Raw genomic sequence first — 18,445 nt, 5'->3', positions numbered from 1 at the left:
CGTTCGGAGAATGGCAAAACCCTGACCTAGATAACTGTTACATTCCTAGTCTTAGTTCAGAGTCATAGCAGGCCATGTAAGATTGGGGGTAGGGGGGCACAATAATACAGAAACATTAAAAAAAATATCGGGGGGGGGGGGGGCAGCCACATGCCTACTGGTAATTTTCTTATAAGTTTTGAAAATATTGGGGAGGGCATGTGCCAAGGGTACCGTCGTGTAAGGGTACCGTCGTGTAAGGGTACCGTCGTGTAAGGGTACCGTCGTGTAAGGGTACCGTCGTGTAAGGGTACCGTCGTGTAAGGGTACCGTCGTGTAAGGGTACCGTCGTGTAAGGGTACCGTCGTGTAAGGGTACCGTCGTGTAAGGGTACCGTCGTGTAAGGGTACCGTCGTGTAAGGGTACCGTCGTGTAAGGGTACCGTCGTGTAAGGGTACCTTCTAGACTTTGATAGCACACATCATTTTGCGGCAATATCTTAGGACACTTATGAACCAAGGGGGATTCCCATGAAAACAGATGGTGTGATCATCTATCAGTTAAATCAATCTTAACCCAAAGAGATAGCACTTCCATAGCTGCCAACCCAACTTGGATAGAAATCTTGTGAAATCGGGGAAATAAAGTAAATATGTGAAAAAGTCCAAGAAGGCCAGTGTGGGTGAATACAGAGAATGTATGAACATTCTCTCAAAAATTAGGCTTGTGATGAGGTCCAAAATCTACCCACCTAATGCGGGTAAGCTGACAGTATGCACTTCAGATGTGGTCAAAAGCAAATTTACCACTATTGACTGTGAGATAGAACATGGGTTATTTTGTAGAATTATATGCACCTATTTCAAGTAAGGTTGCACTCGAAGAATGTTGTAACCTGCACTGCTTCCTGTGAATCAAATAAATGCAGCTATATCTGAAGTGCTACCTGATGTATATTTAAGGGGCGTGTGACATGTATATAGGGATGAGACATAACATGTAGGGAAGCATGACATGTTGGGATGTGTCACATATAGGGAAGTGTGACATGTTGGGATGTGTCACATATAGGGAAGTGTGACATGTTGGGTGTGTCACATATAGGGAAGTGTGACATGCTTGGATGTGTCACATATAGGTAAGTGTGACATTTAGGGATGTGTCACATATAGGGAAGTGTGACATGTAGGGACATGTGACATATGGGGACGTGACATATATAGGGACATGTGACATAAAGGGACATGTGACATATAGGGACATGTGAAATATAGGGACGTGTCACATATAGGGACATGTGACATATAGGGACATGTGACATATAGCGACACATATAGGGACATGTGACATATAGGGACATGTGACATAGGGATATGTGACATATAGGGATATGTGACATATAGGGACATGTGACATATAGGGACATGTGACATGTATGGACATGTGACATATAGGGACATGTGAAATAGGGACATGTGACATATAGGGACATGTGACATATATCGCAGGCCCATACCCAGGATTTTTTGGGGGGGTTGCGAAATCAAAAAAAGTGGACCTAATTTTTTGCCAGGGGAGAGGAAGGAGCTGAGTTCTCTGATAAAAATCATATACAGTAGGGACATGTGACATGAACAGTAGGGACATGTGACAAAGAAAGGATGTGTGACATATACAGTAGGGATGCATGACATATACAGTAGGGATGTGTGGCATATACAGTAGGGATGTTAAACATGAACAGTAGGGATGTGTGACATATACAGTAGGGATTTGTGACGTATACAGTAGGGATGTGTGACATATACAGTAGGGATGCATGACATATACAGTAGGGATGTGTGAAGTATACAGTAGGGATGTGTGACATATACAGTAGGGATGTGTGATGTATACAGTTGGGATGTGTGACATATACAGTAGGGATTTGTGACGTATACAGTAGGGATGTGTGACATATACAGTAGGGATGTGTGACATATACAGTAGGGATGTGTGAAGTATACAGTAGGGATGTGTGACATATACAGTAGGGATGTGTGATGTATACAGTAGGGATGTGTGACGTATACAGTAGGGATGTGTGACGTATACAGTAGGGATACGTGACATATACAGTAGGGATGTGTGACGTATACAGTAGGGATGTGTGACGTATACCGTAGGGATGTCTGACATATACAGTAGGGATGTCTGACGTATACAGTAGGAATGTGTGACGTATACAGTAGGGATGTGTGACGTATACAGTAAAGATGTGTGACGTATACCGTATGGATGTGTGACGTATACAGTAGGGATGTGTGACATATACAGTAGGGATGTGTGACATATACAGTAGGGATGTGTGAAGTATACAGTAGGGATGTGTGACATATACAGTAGGGATGTGTGACGTATACAGTAGGGATGTTGGACGTATACCGTAGGGATGTTGGACGTATACCGTAGGGATGTGTGACATATACAGTAGGGATGTGTGACGTATACAGTAGGGATACGTGACATATACAGTAGGGATGTGTGACATATACAGTAGGGATGTGTGACGTATACAGTAGGGATGTCTGACATATACAGTAGGGATGTGACGTATACAGTAGGGATGTGTGACGTATACAGTAGGGATGTGTGACGTATACCGTATGGATGTGTGACGTATACAGTAGGGATGTGTGACATATACAGTAGGGATGTGTGACATATACAGTAGGGATGTGTGAAGTATACGGTAGGGATGTGTGACATATACAGTAGGGATGTGTGACGTATACAGTAGGGATGTGTGACGTATGCAGTAGGGATGTGTGACGTATACCCTAGGGATGTGTGACATATACAGTAGGGATGTGTGACGTATACAGTAGGGATACATGACATATACAGTAGGGATGTGTGACGTATACCGTATGGATGTGTGACGTATACAGTAGGGATGTGTGACGTATACAGTGGAGATGTGTGACGTATACAGTAGGGATGTGTGACGTATACAGTAGGGATGTGTGACGTATACCGTATGGATGTGTGAAGTATACAGTAGGGATGTGTGACGTATACAGTATGGATGTGTGACGTATACAGTAGGGATGTGTGACGTATACAGTAGGGATGTGTGACGTATACAGTATGGATGTGTGACGTATACAGTAGGGATGTGTGACGTATACAGTAGGGATGTGTGACGTATACAGTAGGGATGTGTGACGTATACAGTGGGAGAAAAAAAAACTAGGAACAGGTTTTTGGCTGGAAAAAAGCATCTATGGGCAGGCTAAGGCTGGGGGGTCTGCAACACCCCAGACCATCTATGTAGTTGAAATTTTAGAAGAGCATTATAAAAAATTCAAAAACCGCAAATGCAACTTGTGAAAAGCCTATGTGGCCGAGCACAGACACAGCTGCTATTGACTGCTGTACATCGGGAATATCAATGAGGAGGCAAAAACAAGGACGTCCAACATAAAAGGTGTGCAGACCAAGTCCAAGTTATCGTTTCCACTAGACCATGTCAAGTGCAGAGCTCTGTAAATATCAACGAAGCAGATTTGCAGATTATCTTTGATAATTCCCGAGTTGAGAAAAATATTTTTTAACACAAGACAATATAACAGGGAACTGCTTAGAATTTGTTTTCTACAATAATAAAATCAATGGCTATTTCGGTGTTTCTCTATTCACAAAACATTAATGAGTACCAAAGGTGTGAATGCAAAAACAGTATGCACTCTTTTGACGACTTAGGCCAGGTGCGTGGTGAAGGTCCAGGCCTGCCTCAATAGGAAAACGTATCAAATATTAGCTTCTTCATTGAATTGCTAACCGAGGCTGACGGTTGGTCAGATGTCAAGTATCCCAGTCTATGCAGATACGGCTGCACACCTCGGAAACTCACATCAAAGACATTAGCAACATCGGACTGGTTCGGCATCTTCGGTACATAGTCCCTACGGTTCATTGCCTCAGCTACACACAATACTTTTTCTGTCAGAGACTCCCCAACTTTCTCACGACAGATTTGTCTTTCATGCTCGTTTGATAACGTAATGATGTTTACTTTCAATGTCCAGATCTCCCAGGGGACGCATTCCACCCCGAATGGCCAACGTCCCTTTCTCTTTTGATAGAATTCCAGTGATATTTGACCGCTTCGAGACCCCTTATTACCACGCAAAGCATCTTTGAAGCCTAGAACTTGTCTTTTTAAGCTTGAATCTAAGTCGTCCGAATCGCAACGAACATAGGTAAAGTCGATGAAATCACAGTCAACATCGACAGAGCCAACAGTCCCTATACTATAAGACCCTTCTCGCTTGTAGCTGAATTTACCTGTAGTTCTGTGAAATAGAATAGTATGAAAAACACTCAACACTGCTTCTTCTATTTGTCTTCCTTCGACTGATAGCTCAAAAATCTGCGAACGAGCGTTCATTTTGTCGATGATTCACCTGTGGGGATTTGTGAGAAATGCCGAACGGCTATTGACAGAAATCGATAATAGCTCGCTCGTCGTCGATAAATAACCGTAAACATTGAATGTAGTTAAGATGAGCAATTTATTATATCCGCTTTTCCTTTTTTACTTTTGATTTTAAATTATTATCAATTGATAAATGGGGCGTAATATTTTTTTTTCTTTTGTCGCTGATGAAGTAATTTTCGGAAAACTTTTGCGATATGCTCCGGAAACTAAAGTCCGCTGCCCAGGATTACGTCGGCTCATATCTTGTTGAAAAGCACAAACAGACATCACATTACATACTGTAGGCTGAAAGCAGACGCAGAAATGTCTCCGTCCTTCCTTGCAAGAACAACAAACTGGTTCAAGATGGCTTGGGTAGAGCAACCAATCATCTTTGTGTCTTTAGTAATGGGATTTGCAAGTAAGTTAGTCATTTTCGACAATCTATTTCGCTCATGAATCCAAATGACCATAGCAGAGCCCCTCTACTCTCTTATTCACAGGCAGCCCAAGCTTATTAACTTAATATATTTAATTTGACGGTCAAAATTCAAAATCTTCAAAATTGTGTATTTATGAATAAAATGACTCGCAATAACTCACTTTCTGTTTCGTTTATTACTAGACCGAATTTGAAGCCATTCAGCAGGGATTTCACAGGGTTACTGAGTTTTCTCCTCTACTATAAGTTAAATATAATCCCAAGGCCAAACACTTCAACGGCCGAAGGACGACTCGACTTTGAGGTCAATAAACCCATTAAAAATAAAGCAGATGTCAAAATTTATAGCAACAACCAACAATGAGATTCCAGTGCTTCTTTTCATAGCGGTCAATGGGTCATTCGTGCCAAAGTCTCTATGCTAGAACGGAATTTCTTTGAGTACAAGTCCACTTTGATTTTTTGCCGACAACTTGGACAGATCTCCATTGACACTTCGAAGCCCACTTCAAAGGCGGTTTAAGAGTTTTGGAATTCTTTGTGGGAGTTGCAAAGGTTTTAGCTGAACTTATTTAAGTTGAGTTTCTCTTTTTGTTTTACATTCTACAATATCAAGATATTTGTAATCAACAAAATTACAAGATTTGTTGCAAAGAATTTGTTAGAGCCACTAGACATTTCAGCAAACTTTCAGAAAATGAGAGGCTGGAGTAAACTTTGGATGATCTAGCAACCTTTAAGTTTTCTATCATTCTTACAATAACATTTCTTGAAAGCATGCTTATGCATGTGATGTGTGACCTGTACAGTAGAATGTGTGACGTGTACAGTAGAATGTGTGACGTATACAATAGAATGTGTGACGTATACAGTAGAATGTGTGAAGTATACAGTAGGAATGTGTGACGTATACAGTAGGGATGTGTGACATATACAGTAGAATGTGTGACGTATACAAAAGAATGTGTGACGTATACAGTAGGGATGTGTGACGTATACAGTAGGGATGTGTGACATATACAGTAGGGATGTGTGACATATACAGTGGGGATATGTGTGACATATACAGTAGAAATGTGTGACATATACAGTAGGGATGTGTGACGTATACAGTAGGGATGTGTGACATATACAGTAGGGATGCGTGACATATACAGTAGGGATGCGTGACATATACAGTAGAATGTGTGACATATACAGTAGGGATGTGTGACATATACAGTAGGGATGTGTGACATATACAGTAGGGATGTGTGACATATACAGTAGGGATGTGTGACATATACAGTAGAATGTGTGACATATACAGTACGGGTGTGTGACATATACAGTACGGGTGTGTGACATATACAGTAGGGATGGGTGACATATACAGTAGGGATGTGTGACGTATACAGTAGGGATGTGTGACATATACAGTAGGGATGTGTTACATATATGTACAGTAGGGATGTGTGACGTATACAGTAGGGATGTGTGACGTATACAGTAGGGATGTGTGACATATGCAGTAGGGATGTGTGACATATACAGTAGGGATGTGTGAAGTATACAGTAGAGATGTTTGATGTATACAGTAGGAATGTGTGACGTATACAGTAGGGATGTGTGACATATACAGTAGAATGTGTGACGTATACAATAGAATGTATGACGTATACAGTAGGGATGTGTGACGTATACAGTAGGGATGTGTGACATATACAGTAGGGATGTTTAACATGAACAGTAGGGATGTTCAACATGTACAGTAGGGATGTGTGACATGAACAGCAGGGATGTTTAACATGAACAGTAGGGATGAGTAACTTGTACAGTAGGGATGTGTGACATATACAGTAGGGATGTGTGACATATACAGTGGGGATATGTGTGACATATACAGTAGAAATGTGTGACATATACAGTAGGGATGTGTGACGTATACAGTAGGGATGTGTGACATATACAGTAGGGATGCGTGACATATACAGTAGGGATGCGTGACATATACAGTAGAATGTGTGACATATACAGTAGGGATGTGTGACATATACAGTAGGGATGTGTGACATATACAGTAGGGATGTGTGACATATACAGTAGGGATGTGTGACATATACAGTAGAATGTGTGACATATACAGTACGGGTGTGTGACATATACAGTACGGGTGTGTGACATATACAGTAGGGATGGGTGACATATACAGTAGGGATGTGTGACGTATACAGTAGGGATGTGTGACGTATACAGTAGGGATGTGTTACATATATGTACAGTAGGGATGTGTGACGTATACAGTAGGGATGTGTGACGTATACAGTAGGGATGTGTGACATATGCAGTAGGGATGTGTGACATATACAGTAGGGATGTGTGAAGTATACAGTAGAGATGTTTGATGTATACAGTAGGAATGTGTGACGTATACAGTAGGGATGTGTGACATATACAGTAGAATGTGTGACGTATACAATAGAATGTATGACGTATACAGTAGGGATGTGTGACGTATACAGTAGGGATGTGTGACATATACAGTAGGGATGTTTAACATGAACAGTAGGGATGTTCAACATGTACAGTAGGGATGTGTGACATGAACAGCAGGGATGTTTAACATGAACAGTAGGGATGAGTAACTTGTACAGTAGGGATGTGTGACATATACAGTAGGGATGTGTGACATATACAGTAGGGATGTGTGACATATACAGTAGGGATGTGTGACATATACAGTAGGGATGTGTGACGTATGCGGTAGGGATGTGTGACGTATACAGTAGGAATGTGTGACATATACAGTAGGGAAGTGTGACGTATACAGTAGGGATGTATGACGTATACAGTAGGGATGTGTGACGTATACAGTAGGGATGTGTGACATATACAGTAGGGATGTGTGACATATACAGTAGGGATGTGTGACATATACAGTAGGGATGTGTGACGTGTACAGTAGGGATGTGTGACGTGTACAGTAGGGATGTGTGATGTATACAGTAGGGATGTGTGACGTGTACAGTAGGGATGTGTGACATATACAGTAGGGATGTGTGACATATACAGTAGGGATGTGTGACGTATACAATAGGGATGTGTGACATATACAGTAGGGATGTGTGACATATACAGTAGGGATGTGTAACGTATACAGTAGGGATGTGTGACATGTACAGTCGGGATGTGTGACATGTACAGTAGGGATGTGTGACGTGTACACAAGGAATAAGTGACGTGTACAGTAGGGATGTGTTACGTATACAGTAGGGATACGTGACATATACAGTAGGGATGTGTGGCGTATACAGTAGGGATGTGTGACGTATACAGTAGGGATGTGTGATGTATACAGTAGGGATGTGTGACATATACAGTAGGGATGTGTGACGTATACAGTGGGAGAAAAAAAAACTAGGAACAGGTTTTTGGCTGGAAAAAAGCATCTATGGGCAGGCTAAGGCTGGGGGGTCTGCAACACCCCAGACCATCTATGTAGTTGAAATTTTAGAAGAGTATTATAGAAAATTCAAAAACCGCAAATGCAACTTGTGAAAAGCCTATGTGGCCGAGCAGGGACACAGCTGCTATTGACTAATGTACATCGGGAATATCAATGAGGAGGCAAAAACAAGGACCTGCAACATAAAAGGTGTGCGGACCGAGTTCGTTTGTTTATCGAAATCTGTCGCTGCCAGAGTAGGGTAGAGATGACAAAACATGACCATTATGCAATTCAGGCTTCGAGGTGTCAATGGAGATCTGTCCAAGCTGTTGGCAAAAAACTAAAGTGGACTTGTACTCGAAGAAATTCCGTTCTAGCATAGAGACTTTGGCACGAATGACCCATTGACCATAATGAAAAGAAGCACTGGAATCTCATTGTTGGTTGTTGCTATAAATTTTGACATCTGCTTTATTTTTAATGGGTTTATTGACCTCAAAGTCGAGTCGTCCGTTGGCCGTTGAAGTGTTTGGCCTTGGGATTATATTTAACTTATAGTGGAGGAGAAAACTCAGTGACCCTGTGAAACCCCTGCCGAGTGGCTTCAAACTTGGTTAAATAATAAACAACACACCAAGTGAGTCATTGCGTGTTATTTTGTTTATAAATACACAATTTTGAAGATTTTGAATTTTGACCGTCAACTTACATATATTAAGTTAATGAGCTTGGGCTGCCTGTGTCTTATTATTATAAATCTTACATTATTTTGTTAGAAAGTTACTTTATCTCTTTTTTTACTTTCTGTTCTGCTGTCTTTCTGGAACCAAATTGATTCCAAAATTGTTTACCTACTGAAATGATTGCAGGACCTGAAATGATCCCTGAAAGTACCCCAACTGATCCCGAAATCAACCCCAAGAAATTGCGGTAATGGACAAAGGAAAAGCAGAAAAAAATGACTTGAATATGAAAATTCTTGAATATGGTGGCAAAAAAAAAACAATACAATAAAATATATATTTAATTACATTGCCCTGGCGTAAACCTATAAACAGATTCCAAAACATTAAATTTGCTAGTGAAAGGAATACAACATAAAAATTAGCACAGTCTTCACACGAGCAAATATTTACCTACACATTTAATGCAGCTGGTTTGGCAGAGATGTGACAAAAGCCGACTGCCGTTGCCCACTACTGTTGCAATATATTTAGAGATGTGGCCTTTGTTGGAGGCCATATTAGGGTATGTGAGTTTTGCATTTCCTGATCTCATGATCCAATACAAACAAACATGCAAAATAATCTTCAAAATAACTTTAACACATTTCGCTTTCTAAGGGCAGCATGTCTTATCTGTGGATTGATTTACAATTTCTTCACGTTCAGTTCCTCAAATTACTCTCACAGGAATTGTTATCTGACCCCAATTTCTTACCCAACCACTGTATTTCCCATGCAGTCATATATTAAAATCTTTGATACTATGGTTTTAGTATATGAAAATCTCCTGATAGTAACACAAATAATGCTAAAATGTTTGATATGTTTTTAAAACTGAAAGCCAATCCTTTCACGCCTTTTGTTTGTCCATTACTGCAATTTCTTGGGGTTCATTTCGGGGTCACCTGTGAATCATTTCAGGTCCTGGGATCAACTGGGGAACTTTTGGGAATCGTTTCAGGTCCTATACAGATCTCCCAGAATGCTTTGCAATCTGTAATGGCAGCGAGATAAAGTATGAAATTAATCAAAGAACCTAAGCTGTTATTTGGTTGAGGAATAGTTATTATCACCTTGGTGGAGACACTTTTTCCGATTCTATGTATGATCTTTTGCTCTAGGTCCAGCCATTGTTTATCTCAGTCCTTGGACTAAAGACTCTATTAAAGCTATGCAGGCCATTCCTAATTCCTACCCATGTAAGTTGATTTAATTTAAATTGTTCCATGTATTGAAATGGTATTGTTGCAGCTGCCCAAGGGACTTGATAAGCACCTTTTCTGTTTTTATATCAACAATTTTTATCGTCAGTAAGACTGAATAGACACTATAAATGTGTGGAATGTTTTTAGCTTTTTTTAGTTGTCATGCATACTAAGCTGCCGCATGATGCCTGACAAAACACTTATCTTTAACTGTCAAATTCTAATATCGTTATTGGATTGGGAGGAAGTTTTGGTTTCAATCTGGTATTTTGTACCAAGGCGTCGGGGCTTAACTGTGGCTGTGTGGGGTGATAAATTGTGTGGTAATAGACACTAGTGCTTGGGTTAAAGTGTGTAAGTGTGGCTATTTTATATGGTGAAAGAACTCTCTTCTCTCTCCTGTCCCCCCTCCCCTGCGTCCGTTTTTGCGCTCGCCCCCAGGGACCACTCGGCTTAAAATACAAGATGGGATGCAGTACCGCCAGCAAGCAGGCTAGGGAGGCGATAGGGGGAATGTGGCGCTTAAGTAGATGAAACGGAAATGTAGATAAGAAGAGATGTCAACTCTATAAAGACCAAGAATCTATTGGTAAGAGAATAGAGGAAAAGGCTAGAGATAGGAAGAAAACAACTGGCATAACAAACAAGACATATGTATGTTGTCTATTTCAAAGAGCCCTGCGAAATATTGGACTGCAGGCATGTAACACCAACCAAGACTTCTCATCAGGGGGCGAGGTCTTATGGTTGGTCATATAAGAACCAATAACATAAAAGCATGGAGACTAGGGGGAAAGCTAAGGAAAGGACGGTAGTAATGGTGGAAGTTTAGAATGATAAGGCCCTCATCACTTGCCCCTACACGTTCGTTTAGTAATTTTATTTTATATTATTAGCTTTGCCATTAAACGTCAATAAAAAATATGAATATACAAGACAGATGGCAGGGACACTGCAACAGCTATAGGCCAATTACTCTGGGCCCAGTTACTCACACACAAAAAAGATACTATGAAAACATAAATTACATGCAGCACAAAATTGGGACATCTAGCGGTCTTGTTTGGTTACATTTATGGCATATTGTTTTAAAAGCGCATTGATTGTCCGGATTGTAATTGGTTCTAAGCACGCAAAAATAGTAGTTATATAGTTTAGATTTGAAAGGAGGGAGAGTAATGTTAGACAGGTCCATTCTACTAGCTAATAAGTTCCAGATTCTAGTTGATCTAATAAAAAAAAATGATTTCTGGTAGGTTGCAGTTTTGCTTGTCTTGGTTACAAAAATAGGAGAACTAGTGTAGATGCTTGTCTTTGAATCTTTTCAAGCTTGGAAATGAGTTCAATTGCCTGAGGCACCCAGACGTGTGGAGTGTATGCAAAATGTGCACACACTAGACCTATGTAGAGAGTATGCCTTACAGAGGCACTATGTATGAACCTGGAGCTCCACCTTATATAACCTAACAGTTTGTTAGCATGGGCACTTGGTGGTAGATCCTAACAGTTTGTTAGCATGGGCGGCTTGGTGGTAGATCTGGGCGTTCCAGGTCAAATCACTGTCTACGGTGACACCTAGGTAACGCTCTTCCTCACAGCACTGAATGGTACGGCCATTGATCCCGTAGCTCCTAGTAAAGTGTGGTGAATGTAATAGGCAAACCTAGAGGTAAAGAGAAAAAATGAAAAGAGGATAAGATATGTGGGTGAAGGGTAGACGAAATGGTGTGTGTGATGGTACTGGTTAGTGGCTGTATGTGGTAAACTAACCGATAAATAAATAAGGGGACTAGTGTACATAGCGGGAAGGGGAAAGAACATGGATGTCGTAATGTTGTACATGGGTAATATATAGGGTGTGTGGAAAGAGGGGCGTACATACCTACTGGAGGTGTTGCAAAGAGGGTTATTATGCTAGCCGATGGAGCAAATATTCTCAACTATTATTAGATAGCTTGTTTTTCAAGATAAATTTATCTCTGGAGGGTAAACAATAGACTTCACAGATTAGACTTCATGTTGGTTTCAGTTTTCAAAAAACTGCCAGATTCCTTAATAATTTTACCTTGTTGAAAAATCTCTTTGCTGTTTATAGACCTACATTCCAAAAATAATCTCTATTCCATAATCTTTAGTTTTGGTGCATTCATCCCATGAAAAATAATCAAAGTAGCTTACATTATATTTATAACTTATTTTTGGAAAAAAAACATTTAGCAAATATGCTTGGTGACAAAAAATGAAAAAAACCCAGTATTTTTGCAGCCAAGATTTATACCCATGAAAGAACCCCAAACCAATTGTCAAAGTATATTTTTTATCTTTTGAAAAGTTTACAAATGATGAGCATAAACAAAACAATATAGCTTTGAAAGTTCTTAAATTTTTGCCATTTTTGTCAGTTATTTCTTTACTATAGTATGAATTATACAAATACACTTCAATAGCTTAGATAAATTTGAAATCAATTTTGAAATCAATTATTAATTTATCACAATTTTGGTAGTTTCAAAAACTATATGTAACAGCTCTTGTTTTGTAGCAAGTTGCAGGGCCGTGAGGTGGTGGGGTGAGGTTTAGTTGTAGTTTATCGATACAAAGAAAAAGGTCTTAGCAAGTTGTAGGAGCCTAAGAAGGTGGTAGGGTGAGGGTTGTTGTGGGTGCATGGTAATGGTGGAGGGTGATGGGGAGGAGTAGGTATGTAAATAGTGTAGAGTGTATGGTGAGTTGGTGGATGTAGGGGGTGAAGTAATGGAGAAAAGAGTGGGATATTGTTGAAATGAAATATTGTTGAGAGAAATGTATGGGTGGTTCAGGGCAGTAAAAAGATAGAGCAGGGGTGTAAGGTAAGTGGTTATAGTGTGAGATTAGGGTGTAAGGTGTGGTGGTGTACACTCAAGAAGGATGAATAGGGAGATTGTGGTAGGTGGCATGATATGGAAGGTTCCTGGTGTACCGTGTAGGTTGTGTGTGTGTTAAGAAGGAAAGGGATACATAAGTGGAAGCTGTGTTGTGTGTAGAGTGAATAGGTTAATGTGGGGATTAAATAGATACTGAGATACAGTATAGTTGTTGGAGTGTATCGAAGTGTAGATGTTAATGTGGGGTTAAATAGATGGTGAGGAGAATGTGGTTGATGAGGGGAAAATTGTTTTGGAATAGGGCTAGCAGGTCCACTGACCTGGACCTCTAGTGAAGTTGAAGTTGCAGCTCTTCTTGATCGTTCTCCCGCTTTGATTGACATCTCCCAGTATTGATCAAACACTAGGTGAACTTCATTACAGCACGCAGCATTCATCGGGCCTGTAATGACGGAGAAGTATTTCACCGCTAACTCTCCGAATGTGTTGCTCTCACCAGACTTTACAGCTTGCACCAGAGCCATTGCATCGATCTACCAGCTTCTCATTCGTTGCTTTTACTTGTACCCTCTTAGTCACGGTGTCAAAGGTCTTGACCTTGAGTTTCGGAATCGGATCCCAGAAACGGACCTCACTGGAGTTGATCCTCTCCTTTACGAATACCGCCATTTGCTCTTGGCCGTTCCGCTCGCTCTCCATCAGATACTTGGCAACTTCGGTCGGCAAAACAACCCCTGTTGCGAAGTTAACGAGGGCGTCAGACTCAAGCTCGAAAGGATTGTTCATTAATCCAGATGCGAAACAGTTAACAAGCTTGTTGACATCAGCTTCGTCTCTTGCAATCCTCTTTGATGACAACTCCTTGTGGCTATGGGTGTGATCACTTTGTGCAGAGTATGCATCCTTCAGTGCCGTGGTAACAGAGGCTCGCTCGTGACTTGTGAGAAACCACCTCTGCAAAGCTGCTGGGTTTTGGGAGATTCCAACGATTCCACCTTTTGACTTTGAGTCCGCATTTACAGACTGTTCCAGAGCCATGTCTGTCCACACTTGAGAGAAGGGTTGACCAGAGCGGCTAACTGCATGGTTTCCAGCCATAAACTCTTCAAAGACACGCGGGTTTTTTGACTTCCAGCTGCCTCATATCCGATATGTAAACTGGAAGCCACCTGGAATAGTTAGGTCTATCCATTGAGAAGAAGTGAGGAATCATCGCCGCTGTTGAAGCAAGATGTAATTCCCAGTTGCCCGTTCGCTCAGCTTTGATAAACTGGAGTAACAGCTTGACCATAGACATGTATCTCATCCAGAAGTCAAAGGTCTTGGACTGTAGTGAGGCCTCTTCCTTGAACTTTCCCAGACTGGCTGCTAGCTTCTCTATGTCACACTCAAGCACCTCTAGGTTCTGAGAGGTGTTGTCTCTTGATAGGATGGCCTCCCGGGATTCCTCAATCCTACTGATCATCTTCTCGTCCAGACCGCTGTCCTCGCAATCTTTGCACCACTGTGCATAAGCACTCCACATCATGCGATGTAAGGCCTCCATCGATAGCTTGTGCGCTCTTATTCCTCTGTTGTACGACTTACCCTTTAACAGGGCAGAGGTTGTACCGGCAGCATAAACGCCTGACTCTATGAGAAGGTCGTCTAGACCAGAACTCGCAAACTTCTTGCCAAGCAACGACAAAAAGTTGAGGGCAATATGGAAGCCCCCAAGTCTGATGACAGTGTTGGCAAACTCCTCTTGGTAGCGCAACTGGATTTGCTTTGCTTTGATATAGATAGCAAGGTCAAATGTTATTACAGTATCTTCTTGACAAGCAACAGCACTGACCTTTTGTGCGTGTTTTAGGACAGTGTAGACGGTACTGAATTCAGTAGAGGCGCCATCTATCATTGGGCAGTAGCCTATCTTGCTTGACAGAGGTAGATCTGGGTAAAGTATCGTGTTAAACCCACTCCATCCGGACAAAGTTTGTTTCATGACCGCTGCAGGAGTGCGCCCTGTGAGATCCATGCGGAGTAGAAGCCAGATCTCGTCCTCTCGCAACGCACGAACTAAAACATCAAGCTCGCTACTAAACCACTCGTTCTTCACCTTCCTGATGTGTTCATTGAGTGCAGGTCGTCTTCCATAACAGGGGCATTCAAGCAGTTCGTAAAGATTTGTGGATTCTGGCAAGGATCGTCTCCTACTGCTATGGTCAGCCAAGATGATTGGTGGCGGATCTGGACCAAAAACCTTCCGTTGGTAAACGACCATTGTCGTGGCGTGTGTGGTATTCTTTCCATCTAGGGTCTCCTCATTCAAGTCATTGTTGTCTGCATGCTCCTGGCGAAATGACTGATGGTACAACAGTTCCGTGCTGCTCCGCTCTTGCCATCACCTCCATTGCAAGGCTTGTATCAACTGCTTTCAGGTCATCGTACGACGAGCTATGGCCCATGCGATTGAGTAGTGATACTATCTGCTTTGACCCTGTAAGATGATGGACAGTCATGGTAAGACTGATATGCTTTGGCAGCTTTGTACGAGCGTTAGATGCTTAAAATTCTTCTCTCGTCTTCCTTCTCCTTACAAGGACTTGGACTCATGCGTTTGAACTCGAATTCGTCTGCGGTCAGTACAAGGCGGATCACCCAATAAAGACTATCTGGGATAATTATTCTAGCAGAGTCAAGTGAGACGTCATTGACATTGAGTGGTTTGAATGATATTCCATCACATTTCTTGATCTCACTTCTTAAGTATCGTGCCACATCGATGAGATAAGTTTTACTATCACTCTTAGATTGTGCGGCAGCACATAGGGCGTCTATGAGGGAAATTTGACTGGAGAATATAATTTCCGGTTTATTATTGCTGGGCTGCTGATGGAATGAAATACGGTCTTCGAAGTGGTGCTTAAGACGAAGCTTCAGACGTTGCTTAGAGTAAGAGCTCCCATCTACGCCTCTTTCTTTGCTAACATAGGAGCCATGGCAATTCTTGTGGTACCTCCCATCTGCTGCACACAGATCATCTCTTACACTGTCAAGGAGTCGTAGCATCTTCTCATCGCCTTTGCTTGTCGCAGCTTGTCTAAGGGATAGGCTTGCCTCATTCGTAGCTATGTTTAGCAACCTCTTATCTTTCTTGTAGCTTCTGTTGCCACATATAAAGCATTTTGACAAGTCGATGGGCGAGGTAGAAGATCGCGTAGAGTTTGTTGGTTCGCTGGTTATTCGGTTTTTCACATCTCGGGCTTGGGCCTCAAACTTCGCATGACAATGCCGTAGATTATGCTCGCTGGTGTACGATGAGTAGCACGTCGAGTGCCACTGTATCTCCCCCTCTGATATCTCCTCCAAATCTTTGCTAAGTCGCTCGTAAACCTCGTCTCTCCTTATTCTTACAGCATTTTTAAATGTTTCAACGGATGCCTTCTTTACGTTTCTTAGCTTCTCATCTCTACGATCGACTTGGCAGATGATGCATTTCCAAAAGAATACTAGCTCTTTTCCTCCTATTCAGCGGGATGTCAAAATTCTCGAGTTCTTTAGCCATTACTAAAAAAGATACAATTCTTGTCAATTTAATAGCATTTTTAATAAAACAAATATAATCAACTTACAACGTACAAGTCTTAAGAGAGTAAAATTTCCATTTATATCAACTAAAATCTATTTTAAATATCAAAAAGTCGTCGTACTTACAGACAATGTAAAGACTCTGCCATGGGCGCCGCCATCTTGGATTGAGCTAGCCTCGACATCATGATGAGACATATTTAAATATATACCTTTATAAATCATCTTTAACTTTGATTGTAAATGCTGCGGCTTTTTTGTAGTCGTGTTTTTGAATACTGTAGTACTACCTACTTGTTTTATTCATGACCTGGCCATTTTTCCAGCAATATGTTTTACCTACATATTAATAGGAGCGGGCTTCCTGTGGTGAGGTAGGAATAACTACACATGTATCTCTAGCGACACGGATATCAGCTTAGAGCTCAAAGCAGCCATTAGATGAGTGGACAACAGTCGCCTTGAGTTGAATGGTTCCGTTTTACCGGCTACGGCGGAATTTTCGATAGGAAAGACAACATTTTTCATCATTATTACATTTTGACACGTGACAGATCACGTGACTTTTCTTTATCTGGGGCATACTTTAGCCATTTGCTTAGAAGGTTGATATGTGAAAAAACTGTGAAGTTATAGCGTTTCTAGGCACGGAAAAATAGAATAAACGCGCCCTTTTAAAATGAGCCTCGTTTCCATACAGGACTACGAGTGACGTAATAAAACACGTCCATATCTTTTGATTGACACCACAAATCGGCTTTACGAACTAGCTAGCGTTGTTCAGGGGGTCTTGTTCTATAAGATTCCACTGTCAAACCTTTTCTGTGGTGAGGGTTGAGCGAGACCTAATTTTTCCGGTATCTGCTCCCTGACTATAAAAAAGGGCAGGTGTAAAATATAGTGATAAAAGCGGGGGGGGGGGGGGGGGGGAAGAATAAGGAGGTCGGGAGGTAACTGTGTAGGAAATGGTCAAATGTGATGTATGTTTATTTGGTAACGGAATAAGGATTACTTTAAGCTCTTTGCATATTTTCTACTTCATTCTATCTTAGAGGTCATTGTTTTAGGGTCCTTGTTTTTTAGTCTAAGGTTTTTTATCTTAAATTCTTTGGTTTTTGTTTTGTACACGCCCCTATAGTGTTTTGTCAGGCTTAGTGGCTAGCAGCAAAGTGACCTCACTAGCACTGAGGTTTGTTGAGACATGTTTTCTAGTTGACTGTTTTAATATCTTGCGAGTTTTTGGTGGGAACAAACATTCTGGCTGACCAATTACCCTTTAATTACCCCACGATTCAAATAAGTGAAAGCCTTGAGACTTCCCTTCTCAAATCAGTGAACCATTGACTTTGTGTTTTGTAGATCCACAGTTACAAGATGCTGACAAGGAATAATCTACAGGATCGAGGAAGAGATGCTTTGTATTTCATTGTACATTATCAGACTTCTACTATTGTGGGAAACCCTAAAGAAAAATGTAATACTCTGCTATTTTTCACCATTGCTGAGGTGATGTGTAAGAAACAGTTCATTAATTAAATACCAGATTTTAATCCTTGCCTTTTTTGTCATTTAATATGTTAAAAATGTATTGTCATTATTCAACCATTTTTCACTACAATTTACAATACTGTACATCCTGTTTTTTTTTTTCTTAAAAAAGACACATAGCACAATTTACTGCACACAGCCTATAGAAGAAATGCCAAACTATAAAATATGTGTGCAGAAGGGCAGGACGTTGTTGTGCTTATACCGTAAATAATTTAATAAAAAT

At 41.0% G+C, this 18,445-nt stretch overlaps 2 protein-coding genes and 1 long non-coding RNA gene across 3 annotated transcripts; 1 reads left to right on the top strand and 2 right to left on the bottom strand.

Annotated features, from left to right (window-relative positions):
* Window positions 1-3,526: 3,526 nt before the first annotated feature.
* On the bottom strand, window positions 3,527-4,463 carry LOC5502897 (autophagy-related protein 101). Its single transcript, XM_001623976.3, has one exon. The coding sequence runs from the start codon at window positions 4,409-4,411 to the stop codon at window positions 3,755-3,757; it is 657 nt and encodes a 218-aa protein (XP_001624026.1). The 5' UTR covers window positions 4,412-4,463; the 3' UTR covers window positions 3,527-3,754.
* Window positions 4,464-4,678: 215 nt separating this feature from the next.
* LOC116610351 lies at window positions 4,679-18,221 on the top strand. Its single transcript, XM_032371189.2, has 3 exons — window positions 4,679-4,862; window positions 10,157-10,234; window positions 18,031-18,221. Exons 1-3 carry the CDS (start codon window positions 4,766-4,768, stop codon window positions 18,060-18,062), a joined length of 207 nt encoding a protein of 68 aa, XP_032227080.1. The 5' UTR covers window positions 4,679-4,765; the 3' UTR covers window positions 18,063-18,221.
* Window positions 16,463-17,079, bottom strand: LOC125557598. Its single transcript, XR_007305334.1, has 2 exons — window positions 16,798-17,079; window positions 16,463-16,650 (listed from the first exon to the last, which is right to left on the bottom strand). It is a non-coding gene; the product is annotated as an uncharacterized LOC125557598 (long non-coding RNA).
* Window positions 18,222-18,445: the final 224 nt, after the last annotated feature.

Source organism: Nematostella vectensis, chromosome 12 (genome assembly GCF_932526225.1).
Source record: "Nematostella vectensis chromosome 12, jaNemVect1.1, whole genome shotgun sequence".
Classification (NCBI taxonomy): Eukaryota; Metazoa; Cnidaria; class Anthozoa; order Actiniaria; family Edwardsiidae; genus Nematostella; species Nematostella vectensis.
Note: the sequence above shows the minus strand (reverse complement) of the source record. Positions and strands in the feature narration are given on the sequence as shown.

Bases quoted from the DNA above. Each gene is read 5' to 3' on its own strand.
- LOC5502897 (XM_001623976.3), bottom strand. From the start codon at position 4,411: ATGAACGCTCGTTCGCAGATTTTTGAGCTATCAGTCGAAGGAAGACAA.
- LOC116610351 (XM_032371189.2), top strand. From the start codon at position 4,766: ATGTCTCCGTCCTTCCTTGCAAGAACAACAAACTGGTTCAAGATGGCT. The intron at 4,863-10,156 runs GTAAGTTAGTCA...CTTTTGCTCTAG, and splicing joins TTTAGTAATGGGATTTGCAA to GTCCAGCCATTGTTTATCTC. The intron at 10,235-18,030 runs GTAAGTTGATTT...TGTGTTTTGTAG, and splicing joins CATTCCTAATTCCTACCCAT to ATCCACAGTTACAAGATGCT.